General features: G+C 36.2%; 1 protein-coding gene across 10 annotated transcripts in view; it reads right to left on the bottom strand.

Moving 5' to 3' along the window:
• The window catches only part of LOC149789869 (uncharacterized), a 186,489-nt gene that overhangs the window by 56,800 nt on the left and 116,539 nt on the right, over positions 1-13,150 (bottom strand). For all 10 annotated transcript variants that reach the window (XM_089971872.1, XM_089971871.1, XM_089971870.1 and 7 more), the window contains one exon: positions 563-766. In XM_089971872.1, coding sequence (XP_089827998.1) covers positions 563-766 — 204 coding nt within the window. The remainder of the gene's footprint in view (positions 1-562; positions 767-13,150) is intronic.

Here is a 13,150-nt window from a genome sequence, read left to right as displayed (position 1 = left end):
ATAAGAGTGTTACAATATATGATTCCGAAATGTGTCCCACATTTACATTAAATCAGACAAATTTCACATATCACATATATGTGTGTGAAAAATTGTTGATTAGCTTCGATAAATGCAAGAAATGGAAGAAATACTTAAATGTCTTTTCCATTGTATGCGTGTTTGTCAACAATGAAGTTCGTCTGCTTTTCGTATGAACAAGCGTGAACAATAAAGAGAAACTATTTTTTAGTCTTATAGATTAGAAAACAGACCATAGTAGCAAATAAATATGACATAATAATTTAGTTTGACATAGGACTTTTTAAGTTACAAGACAGTGACTTATATGGATTCCGAGTAAAGGGCCTTTTAATTGATAGGACTGAAAAACTGAAGGATTTTCTTATAGCTACATGGAATAGGTACAAAGGTTATGCCTCTTTCTCTGTACATTTTCAATACATGCACGGTTTACCTATGCAATATATTTCGGTAGCAAAATGAACTAAATTCAAAATAATACTTGTTCTAATATTCTAACTAAAATCAATCCCCTTTTGCCAGTATGCGTGACATAAACCTGGACATCAAACGGGAAATCATTCAGCTCCAGGTTCTCCATGAAGGTCCCCTTAACAATGCGCTTCTGGTATATATAGGCCTCGCCCTTGTCGTCGTATATCAAGCGGTGGCGGATATGCTCCTTGGGGTCTCCTAAAGCGTTCTCGATGTACAATTTAGGGTTCCAAAATTTATCCAAGTCTACGGAGTCGATACCAGTTCTCTGAAAATAAACAACAATAAGTTCAATAGTTCAATTTCAGCCTTCTTTGCTGAGGTCTCTAGAAATCCACTACATTGCTCATTAAGTAAAGTCACTGGATACAGTTATTGAATGCGTTCTGGTCAACAACTTTCATCTCACTATTTGGACAACACTTATATTTTCAGGGGACCTTGATCTTGAAATAGGCATATTTACACATTTTATAAAAGATTAGGCACATGAGCAACGTCGTTTGTAACAAAATATATTCGCGCGAAGATGTTTATTCGAACACTCCAGATTAACAAACACGCATGAATTTGATCTGACTTATTGCTGTAAATATTAATTATTTTTTTTTCAACAGACAAATATCCTGCCTTGTTTCACCCTGTATCAAACAGCACTTCCTCAGAAATGCAGGCTAATTTGATAAACTACTCCTACCTTCATTTTGTAAAAAGAAAATCAGTCGCAGTGGTTGTCAAAGTGCGGATCAATTGAAACGTGCCCCTGACCGATATACCCTCACATAATTATTAGCCAAAAACACTACTGCGCGTATAGTTTGTCAATATTACGAATAACAGATTCCATGAACCAGAATCGTCAGTAAGCCAAATGCATCTGAAAAGTGCTATACAAATATTTTCTTGATATAAACGTGTGCTCGACTGACATATTATTATTATTATTATTATTATTATTATCCTTTAAGCTTATTGTGATAAATGCCTTCTTATTTTGCAAAAATAATAATAAAGATTAATAAAGATGGTGTTGCAGTAGACATTACAGATCTCTTACCTCATCTTATATGGTTTCGTGTGTAGCTAAATAGGTTGCTATGGAAACGCTATACTTGTTAGTAACAACGCTTAAATACTTTAAGATCTTACCATCTATCAGTAATTTGATGGCTAAAATGATATGAGATAATGCAAGATTTTACCATTGGTTGTCATGGGAACCTCATAGATTCTACATTGACAACCACAAAACCTGTCATTCAGACGTTAACGAATCTGACAACATCGGAGTGAATGAACAGGTCAAAGCAATTAGATGCACTACACCTGACACATGCAATATGATGGACAAACAGTTCAAGAAGTTTCGAAGAGAATGAATAATCACAGCTTGCATATACATGTATGGATCCGCAGTTTTCAATTCACTTCAATGCAAATAATCAGCGAGTTTTCTTTCATGCTAATTAATATCTTGCATGGAGAGACAGATTAAAGAAAGTTACTTGATAAATACTTTGTATCCCAATGACTTACTACTGATAAAAGATAAACACTTTGTATCCCAATGACTTACTACTGATTAAAGATAAACACTTTGTATCCCAATGACTTACTTCTGATTAAAGATAAAAACTTTGTATCCCAATGACTTACTACTGATTAAAGATAAACACTTTGTATCCCAATGACTTACTACTGAAGAATTACTTAAAACCGTATAATTCCAATTGTTATTAATCGACTGAACTTTTTGCAATCTAATTGGATATAAACGGTCACGTGATAGTGATCATGATTTTTTATAAAAAATACATTGGTAAATTCTTCGGACTAATTTTGGTTCCCAAATTCTATGTCATTTTATGTGAACCTTCATCTATACCAAAATCTTACACCATAATAATAATAACAACAAGCATCACCCATGTCCGTATTTCCGACCAAAATTTGCAAGAAGTTAAAACAATGTAATTGCATAGTCATTTCTGCTGGAAAACTCACCCCTTTTGCCAATGAAAACATATGGCAGGCTTTACACGCCAATCTTCATAATTTAGTGTGTCTTGACAATATGTTCCATCAGTTGTTATTAAAGGTCAGGGTCATCTGACGAGCAAGGGGTCTTATACAAGTGGACACAATTTTGCTTTTGTTGTTGTTGTTGTTCTAGGGTTTAACGCCATTTTTCAGCACAAGATAGGCTATACATGGCGGCCAGTATAACTGGTGGAGGAAGAACACTGGAATACCCAGGAAAGAACCACCGACCCATGAGAAGCTACTGGCAGGCTTTCTCACGTACCCACGCTAGCCAAGTCTTGGACTCGAACCCACGCAGACAGAGGTGAGATGGCAGTGATCCGTAACGGTGAGCGCTTTAGACCACTCGGCCACTCGGGGCCCCATTTTGCTTTTGAAAAATCTAAATGCGTAGAAAGCAAAAAAAATGGATGCTATAAAAGTACATGTCATACTCAAGCGTAATGTAAAGAAATGAATAGCATGGTTTAATTAACATCAACCAATTTATTTATTTTTAAAAATGAGCATAACAAGCTCCTTAAATCAGTGGCATGACCCGCTCTAACACTCTGCCCAATATGATTATAGAAAGAGTCGACAACTCTTGGCAGGCGAAGATGGGGATAAGTATTCCGTCGCAGTGATGAGGTTAATGAAAGAAAACATGGAGATACCTAAAAGTGAATGCTTTGTTGATGAAATCTGCGACATGATGACAGAAAGGAAGTAAATTGGAATTATAAGGATTAAGTGATCACGGTTTGGTTTTTATCGATATGTATATTGTTACCTAATCCTTCGGACTTTAATACTTTGTGAGTGATTAGGTAAAATGTACACATCGATAAATACCCAACCATGATCATTCAATCTTATAATAAAATATTAATAAAAGAATTTACATTTTGTGTGGATAAAGTACATTATATTTATTGTCTAATTGAAATAAAATATGTTACTCTTTCCCCATTTAGATTAGTCTATTTCACATACTCGTTGGCATTGATTATGGATACTCATAGCTTACTGCATCTGTCTGGCAAAATATGAACTAGTTTTATGGGATGGATACTGCAAGACCCGTGGGAGTAAAGTATCCATCCAAGAAAACGAGTTAATAGGTTCCCATACAAATGCAGTAACCTTGCTATTATATACTCATTTTTTTCTTCTACCTAATACTTAATTATATGTAAAAAAAATACACTGCAGGAAACAAATTAATTGAATGTATGCTGTATTCCAAACTAAATACACAAGCGCAGATTCATAAACACACAACAATATTAATGCGCACATAACTCCTCTCAGCTAAATTTGATCTTAGCCGAGCGCTTGACATCACTTTCAAAAAGAATTGTCGCTTTTGGTCCGCTTAAAATTAAAGAATGAATGCGCATTGCAACACCTTTTCCTTTGGTCGGGAATGAATGGATTTGTCCCTTTTTTGGTCAATTCTACTCAATTCCACTGATCTTTGACTGGATCTAGCTGTGTCAGTTCTACATGACGTACATGTGATCTGAGCAGGGAGGGACGTCTTGACTCAGCTACACGTGTGTTTCTGTTCTTTCATTGCATGTTTAGAATCATAATGTGGGAAAAATATGAACTCTTTAAATTATCAACAAATAAATATAAATAATAATTTCAGTTCATTTTGAGTGAAGAATGGTGAATGTTATTGCAGTTGCAATGTAGTCGAAATTACAGTACAATTATGACATGTTTAATCACGCTTTAGAACCCATGAATAGCTCGTGTATTTCGAATTTGCAGAACAAAGAAAGTACATTTTGAGGAAATTCAAGATGCAAAAATGTAAGTATAATTTTGACCATTTGTATTACCAGCTAATGAAGACATGTTTATGCCACTTGCATGCTGCTTGTAGGGAGCCCAATTATGTTATGACCTGTATGGCGTCTATCGCTAGTCTAAATCGAAAACATTGTAGTTAAGTTAATGCGGAAAACTGCAAAGTAGCGGGTGTGTGGACAATCCATTCAGCCAGCGGAAATAGAAAATTTCGTCGTCTTTGGCTTATTGACTCTGAGTAGCAACAGGGGACGCCGCTAGAGGCCACTGGCGATCAAGATTAACGTTTTCTCAAAATGTTAACCTCATTACACCCGGTACTTTCTCCGCTTTAATATGTAAAAAGCCGATATTATTACATCCAACTGTATTAATGGTTGAAAGGTCAATTGTCTATATTTAGCGTATATGACACTGGGCCATTTCTACAACTTATTCAGCGGATAAAAACGAAAACCGAATTTTTCAAAACGCAGAAAAACTAAATAAACGAACATATACGCTCACCTACGCCTACTTTTTAAATACTTTGGAGTTATTTTTACGAGAATAATGGTAAAATGTGTGCGAATATTTTCGGAACCCACGAATTACATCTTTTTCAAAGGTCACCCATGGCAGCAAGAACGGTAACTCTTCCCGGCACACGGGTACGCACAAAATGTAAACATTGACAACAATACGACATATTTTGGGTTCAAAAACACACGAAAACTTGATTGTATGAAAAGGCAGACGTTTATAGCAAGGAATCGGATTATACAGACGTACTGTCTTCATTATACCGAACTTATTACAAAATATTTGTACAACTTTTGTTGTGTAATATATTTTCGAGGTTAGAGACTCGACGGGAGTATCACTCACCGACTCAGTGATACTAGACGTATTGATAATATTATGTGATTGTGATCACTGAGATATTATCAATGTCAGGTCATCTGTTCTACGTACGGTTCTTATCTAGAGACACTGGTATTAAAATTAAAATGTTCATGTTTAGTAGGGACGGAAAAGAGGTAAAAGTTCAAATATTTTTCAGATTTTTGAAGAATGAAAACAAATTCGTTTAAAATTATCATGCCATTTTTTGTGAATATCAATATGAATATTGTCATCATAAGCCAAGAATCGATCTGTAGTATTTCTCCATTTAAACAAATACATAATTTATAAATATTTCTTGAGAACCAACTCGGTGCCAGTTTCTCCTCTATCTCTGATACCACAATTGTATTTACTTCATGAACTATGTAATATTGCTCAAAACAATGGTCAGAATTATTATGAAAATATCGCAAAGTTAGGACATCCAAAATTTGATGTTGCACCATCCTAAGCTGACACTGTAGAAATCCTGACTTACTGTATTGAAAACTTAGTGGAAAACCTTTTGTCATTGATTTTATTTTATAGATCTGAAAACTGACCAAATATATCTTATGATAACTAAATTCTAAAATAGCAATTGTTATTTACTAAATTGTGATTTCAGATAAATGTATATATGTACAAGAACACTGTAATGAATATGCACTATTGGTTTTAAGAGTAACATACAATTTCAACTTGGTATGACTCATGATTATGCTATTTCATGCAAAAATGTTAGGGGGCGTGTGATAAAAAGGCACAGAATGTCTTCAGAACTACCTGGAGGATAGAAAAAGTGAATTTATTCTTGAAGCTGAATGTTCACAACACATATATAACCATATGTAAAAAATATGCAACTTTCAGCATGAAGTAACATGAGGTCAAGAATTTTCAAAAAGTGACCCAAGACCAATATTAAAAATGGTGGATGGTACATGTGTTTGAATGCTTCATGTGATTTTATTTGAAGAGATATCATAAAGATGTGCTCATTTTTGAAATCTGCACACTCAAATTAAGCCGAAAATATTCCATTTTAAAAGCAACATATAATTTCAACTTGTGTATGACTCAAACATATAGTATTTCATGCAAAAAAGTTGGGGGGTGGGGTGATAAAAAGGCACAGAGGGCTTATGAATTACCTGGAACATATAAAAAGTCAATTTATTCTTAAAGCTGAATGTTCACAAAACATTTCTATATAAAATATATGTAAGAAATATGCAAATTTCAGCTTGAAATAACATGAGGTCAAGAATTTTCAAAAATTGCCAAAGACCAATATTAAAAATGGTGGACAGTACATGTGTTTGAATGCTTCCTGTGACTTTATTTGAAAAGATATCATAAAGATGGTTCATTTTTTGAAATCTGCACGCTCAAATAATGCAGAAAACATTCCATTTTTTTATATTCTATAATTATGAAAAAATCATCCCCTGTTGCTACTCTGAGGCCCTTATTTTTCTACGAAAACCTTTAGTTGCATTATTTCCCAACAAATTTAGTACTTTCACTTATAAAATGGTACATCTCTGATAGATATGCGATTGCCCTTGCCCTCGTTATGTTTTTCTATGCTATTTTATATATCCCAGAGGGCAGTGGTCATAGTCTGAACCATTCCATTAACGAAAAGTTACAAACATTTCTCCTAAATAACTGTTTAAACGATCAGAATGGTATTTTCAATACTGGGTCTCTTACTTTTGTCGTGGACATTGCAAACATCACGTTCATTCATTTGCTTGTTTAAAAGTTTCATTTGTGACTCAGTAAACACGTCCACATTGTTCACTTTATCATCTCTACTTTCAAAGACACGAAACTCCTGTTTTAGTTCATCCACAAACAAATATAATAAACTAAAACCTAAAGTCTACTACATGAGTGTACATGGTTTGCTTACAAAGTAGTTCCTAATACACTATACTATTTTTAGCACACATTTTTGTACACGTGTGTGCAATGTCAAGGTGTTAAGTATCGTAGATTATTCTGCACGATTCTGACAAAAATAAAGTTAACGGAGAATAAAAGGAGACTATGATATTTTTTAATTATTGTCAGGTATAACAAAGTATTCCCACATATATCCAATAACCCACCATAGACTGAATTCAGTGTAAATGAATAAATCACATCCCAGTTTGTCACCAAACAACATCCTATTATAATAAGCATTTCTGTTATGTTTTTATTATAAGAAGAGTTTATTTCTGTTATGTTTACTATTGCACATCCTTCATTTTCTCCTTCTCGTTGTTATTTATTCAAAGCCTAGTATGTTTTGAAAGTTGCCGTTAATTGTTAAATCAGTAAGGTTATTCTCTGTTAACACTTTTGATGTTTCGTTGACCTGTGCTTCCAACGTTAAGGAAATGAATCTCTCGGGCTCTGGCACATGGGTGTAGTCGGTATGCGCGTCATGTCCATGAACTGGATATTCTAAGTCAACGTCCAAAATATAACCTGTATGGTTTACACCACATAATTTATCCATTAACGTTTTTGGCTTCATCCAATAAAAATAGTCCACAGAAAGTTTATGCGACGAGACGCAGCCATATTAATCTTTAATATAAAAAATAGGTAATATATTTTGATTTTTGCGTCTCATCTTAGCCTGGCAAGTATTTACTGTTTGCCCACATAGTGTTTATTATGACCTAAATCTCAGCGCGTATTCCCTTGTTCAATAAAAGTGGACATGTCGATATCAGAGAAAACCTCCAACTTGATTTTCGTTAGCTTGAGCGAAACATTGAACGATAATCCAGAACAAGAATACAACCACGCATGATCCCGCGTATTTAATGTCACATGCAGAGAAAACAAAAATTCTGAAACATGTCGGCAAGCAGCAGTATTTCTGAATTTAAAAAAAAAAAATTCGTGACACTGGTCTAAATATTCGATACAAAACTTATCACAGATGCTGCTAGTGCGGACGTACTTTTCATTAGAAATACCAGTGCCATCCGACTTTCTGTAGAATTTTCTTTTTTTACTGGCAGGGCAGTCAGATCATATTTTTCCATGACGTCATGTAGTCTAATGGGTACCTTCGTTTGCGAGTTCGCTGTCTCAGCTTGTCACTACAAAAAAATTTCTCCAGTGTATCGAAATGATTTTGTATTTTTGAGAAGCTGCTCAGGCTAAATATTAATGAACTGAAGAATGTCTATGAAATGCGGCTCATTTAAAGAGTACAAATATCTGTGGAGTAATTAATATGCACGCTATTTTCTTGTGGAACTTGAAGAAATTGTTTCTATCAGATGCGAGTCGTGTCCTCTAACGTTTTGAAACACGACCAGATTGAATCCTGGCGTCATTAATTTCCGATTGTATTTAATATTCATATCGTGATATCGGCTTGTGAAATCCTGAACTTTGTCTTTACTAAACGGCTGCTGGCAAATCCATCACAGAAGTCGTGAAGATTTTCAGATTACCCGAATCACAAACAATTCTCGCAGTTGGGATACGATGAATGTAACTTGAGAAGACACCGTGAAATAATGTTATACCAGTGAACACTTTTTCATAATTACTTAGTGGTCTTGTATTTCAGGAATCAGCATACCGTGCGCTCGATTTTTTAACTACTCCATGGCCAGAAAGCTTTCCAAGTAGCCCAGGCAACATCACGCCTGCATCACCAACAGCAATCAGCGGCAACAGTGCTATTTTGTTGTAAACATCAGAACGTGGTGTTTGGGGCGTTTTGACTGCAACAAGTTTGATTGAAATGCCTAATTTGTTGCGTACCGTCTGAATTGACTCATACAGCGTTAAAAAAACGCTTATTTATGTGTAATGCATTTTATCTTGGAATAAATAAAATGAATTTGGGTTGTTACAACATCAATGTCATTTTTCTGTGGTAACTACAGCAAAGGTATGATAATTTGCGGCCGCAGCTGGTGTTATGGTCGACTTCACTTCGATATCTGCCAAACAATCTTTCATTCGTTCGTTAGAAACGTCAAAGTGACAAAAGATACAAGTTCGCTCATTCATCCAATGATATTTGACTTCTTGAATGAAAGTTCTGATATTTCTGAAAAGCTTCTTGAAGGATAAAATAAGCACGCGAATAATTGTTATTTTCCGCCACGTTCACGTTTGAAATTAATATTTGATATGAACTCTGATAGCAATGTGAGTCATACCTTATCATCAAATACCCGACTGCTTGTCTCTCAGTCTTCTTATTGTATGGCAAGTTGAAACGCTATTAAAACGTGCCTGGACAACACGCTGGCAGTGTCACTACTCTCCATTTCACCGAAAACTGCGCGCGTAGATACGTGATGTGTGTACATACGCTTTTCCTGAAAATAACGTTTTTGTTGTTAGATCGAGAAATAAGGTTGTCTAATTCCAGCACGGGATAAATAGGAGGGGTTATCTTTGGAATCAGGAGAATAACTTAGTAAGAATAAATAGTCCATCGTCTACAGCAACTTAAAAGACAACATCATTCAAAATTCATTATGGCGGTCGGTAATAGCTAGTCATCTGGCAAAGCCGATATTGTAATTAGGACGTTCTGGCGAAATAAAAGCACTACACCTGGCAGAATTTGATAAAGAACTTCAGCAGGATCCGCTTCTGCTGCATTTGATGTTATTGTAAATTAAATCAGCACTTTGCTTAAACGTGATGCTAACTCCTCCACTACTCGTGTATTTCTACCAAAAATATATTTAACGCAGAGCTTCTGAAAGGGGTACCGTTCAGAAAAATAAAATTTATAATTGTTCTGGCTGCAAGCAAACAAATGTTTATGTCCTCTACGGTCCGAGTATTCAGCTGATATCGAGCAGTAAGCACCAGCCATTCTTTGCCAAGGATACGTTTATATTTGCTAGAAAATCGGCAGGTGGAGCAGCAGTCGTTAGCATTTTCTCTAACGTCAAGAAAAGATTTATGAGGAAGCATATATCATATCAATTATTCTTGTACTAGCTTCATTAATCTGATGGGAACCGTTGTCCAAGTACCCCATTTACTCGTATTTTGTAGTAGATTCGCTATGGCAAACTCGTCAAAAAGCTTAAATACTCGGGGTACATATCGACCACATGATTATACACTTCTGTTAAACAAAAGCAATTTTTAGACTATAACCTAACATAATATTTGATAGGTTGGGTAAAGGCGTCAATCTTGTATCAAGCTGATACATATTTTCTTGGCAGCGCTTAGATAATAATCCTTAAGTTGTTGTAGGCATCACGAGTGATTATTCTTTCATTAACTTAATGCATTTGATCTCTGCTGGCATGGGCCAATTGTTTTCTACGATCTTCTTTCCTGCTGCGCTTTCTGTGATTGATGCGGATCCCTTGCTAATTTGATACAACACGATCATTTGTTCTTGCTATGACTGGTAATAGCGGCTATTCTGCCAAATATTCGAAAAACCATGACGGAATTGCAATCACCATACAGTTCTTCTACTGGAAAAAGTTATTCTGTCTCTAATATATCTTAAACGTAGCACCACTTGCGATGCTCAAAGCTTCATCAAAGTAGCTAAGTATTTTGTACTTGTAACCTGGGATTTAGCAAATAAAGTTTTACTTTGTCATAGCTGAGTACATTATTAAGCAGCATGTTTAAAACAAGTTTGGGGGCCCCGAGTGGCCGAGTGGTCTAAAACGCTCTCCGTTACGGATCACCGCCATTTTACCTCTGTCTGCGCGGGTTCGAGTCTCGGATTCGGCCAGTGTGGGTATGTAAGAAAGCTTGCCAGTAGCTTCTCGGGGATCGTTGGTTCTTTCTGGGGTTTTCCCGGGTTTTTCCTCCACCATTAATACTGGCCACCATGTATAGCCTATCGTGTGCTGAAAAATGGCGTTAAACCCTACAACAATAACAACAACAATAAAACAAGTTTGTCTCGCTTCGGACAGTTGGACCTACTTTCACTTAGTGGCAATCAGGGAACAAAAATTCTGGCGCGAATTTTTTTAATCTTATGAGTCATAATTAATTATGTGCTTTTTTGTAAGCAGACTATATATAATGAGTTATTATAAAGCTTTTTGGACAGTCATTGGCAACGGCAGTCCAAGTACATCGTCAACAATTTCTAATGCTGAACTCAATAGAGGCGTGCTGAGATCAGCAGGAACTATGACAGGAACGCCAAATACGTCCGCGCTAAAGATTACAAACGTATCCGCACCTACAGATAACACAAATGCGACCAACAAGGATTACACGGACAAATATGCAAGCACAAACGTTCTGTTGCATGAGGCGAACAATAGTTTATCTTAAGGTCGTGTACATTCTATCATACAAAAATGTATCGTCTGCAATCGTGGGCAATCAGATATTGCTGTCTGCACCAGGTAAATTGCCGATATGTGGAGAGACTATGGCTGTTGATCTTAATATGGGAAGCAAAAAAAAAACTTTGTCGTGCCTGCTGCTGATATTGAGACGACAAAAAATATTAATGACAAAATTTGATTCCATAATTTGTGTCAAAGCCGCCAAAGGGCCTGTGGAAATTTTACGTCGAGAAAAACAATGAATATTACAGCGATGGTATTCCGGTTCACACCAAGCAAAGAAATATACTGCGACAGTTATCAGATTGTACTTACTCTCCCATTACATTGAAGGCACAAATCCGATTCATATGCTTGGATGGTGGATATGGTCAGCTAATTTTGATCACAGGTTCTGACACGTTCTCCAGTATCTTCTTAGAATCGAGTAACAATTAATAGTCCAGGCTTGACGACGCCAACAACAATCCATCTGCAGTCAGCAAGCAATATAAAGATACAAAACGTAGCTCTCTTGGCGTCTTTTAGTTGAGAATCCATCCAAGGCAAACAGTTATGTTACGTTGACATCCGAGATGAACTCACCTCGCTTTGTTTTACTTTTGCATCGCAGGTTAGGCGGATTTGTTACAGGAACATCCGAGTTGGCATGTAGTCCAATAATTATTCAGGCCCCAGAAGGATTTTGAAAATCAAGTAACTTGAATGTGCCTATATTTGAAGTTAGTACGGCTGGTGTGGACGTAAAATACTCCGCAATAAAAAATGTTTGCGCGAAATAAAGCAATATAGACGCATCAGCAAAACAGTATGCTGATGTCAACTGCGTAAAAATACTATCATGCATATTCCTCTGCTGCGCTGTCGTATAATGTTTTGAACAGTTGTCTTTCATATACACGTTTCATCCGAAAAACTTAAACATCTATCGACCTTCTACGTGTTTGCAGGCCACGTTTCATATTCAACACCAGAGTGACTGGGCTTCTGCTGACCTCTACAGTAAGTTTTTGAATTGAATAAATTGTTCAGCAGCAGTATGCATTTGGCGTTTGCTGGCGTCTACACTAATGTCTGGAATCGGATAAATTGTCTAGCAGCAGTGTGAATTTGGCATTTTCATACTGGAGGCAGGATGGGTGGCAACGAATTTATACATAATTGGCCACTGGATACGTACATTCTTTGAATCTACAGCCTTGGCATCGATAATCCAGGAACGACGAAATGCTAGACGTTTTGAACAGTTTGTGTTTCTACAACGCAAACGAACGCTGGTCTCAGTTACTTTCAAATATTCACGTAAGATGATCTTTGGTAGACAACGTAGCATAAATCTTATCAGCGTTCGCGAGAATTGAGCACAAAACTTAATAAGCTGTGTTTGACGAGGGACATGAAGAAACTGAATTTGATGGCGCGCTGGCCAAGGCTTATATCAACAGTATAGGATGTATAAAACATCTGTACAAACTATTTCGTCTGAACCGTACTGCGATCCGAGTAGACGCTGAATAATCTTTTTTGTTGCTGATATGAGAGTACACCAGATGCAAATCGAACTTGATAACTATGATAAAATAAAAACGATTCCAACGACAAATACAAAGACTCAG

Source organism: Sinohyriopsis cumingii, chromosome 10 (genome assembly GCF_028554795.1).
Source record: "Sinohyriopsis cumingii isolate HCF-2022 chromosome 10, ASM2855479v2, whole genome shotgun sequence".
In the NCBI taxonomy this organism is placed as follows: domain Eukaryota; kingdom Metazoa; phylum Mollusca; class Bivalvia; order Unionida; family Unionidae; genus Sinohyriopsis; species Sinohyriopsis cumingii.
The sequence above is the reverse complement of the archived record's forward strand: the minus strand, read 5'-3'. Positions and strand labels throughout refer to the sequence as shown.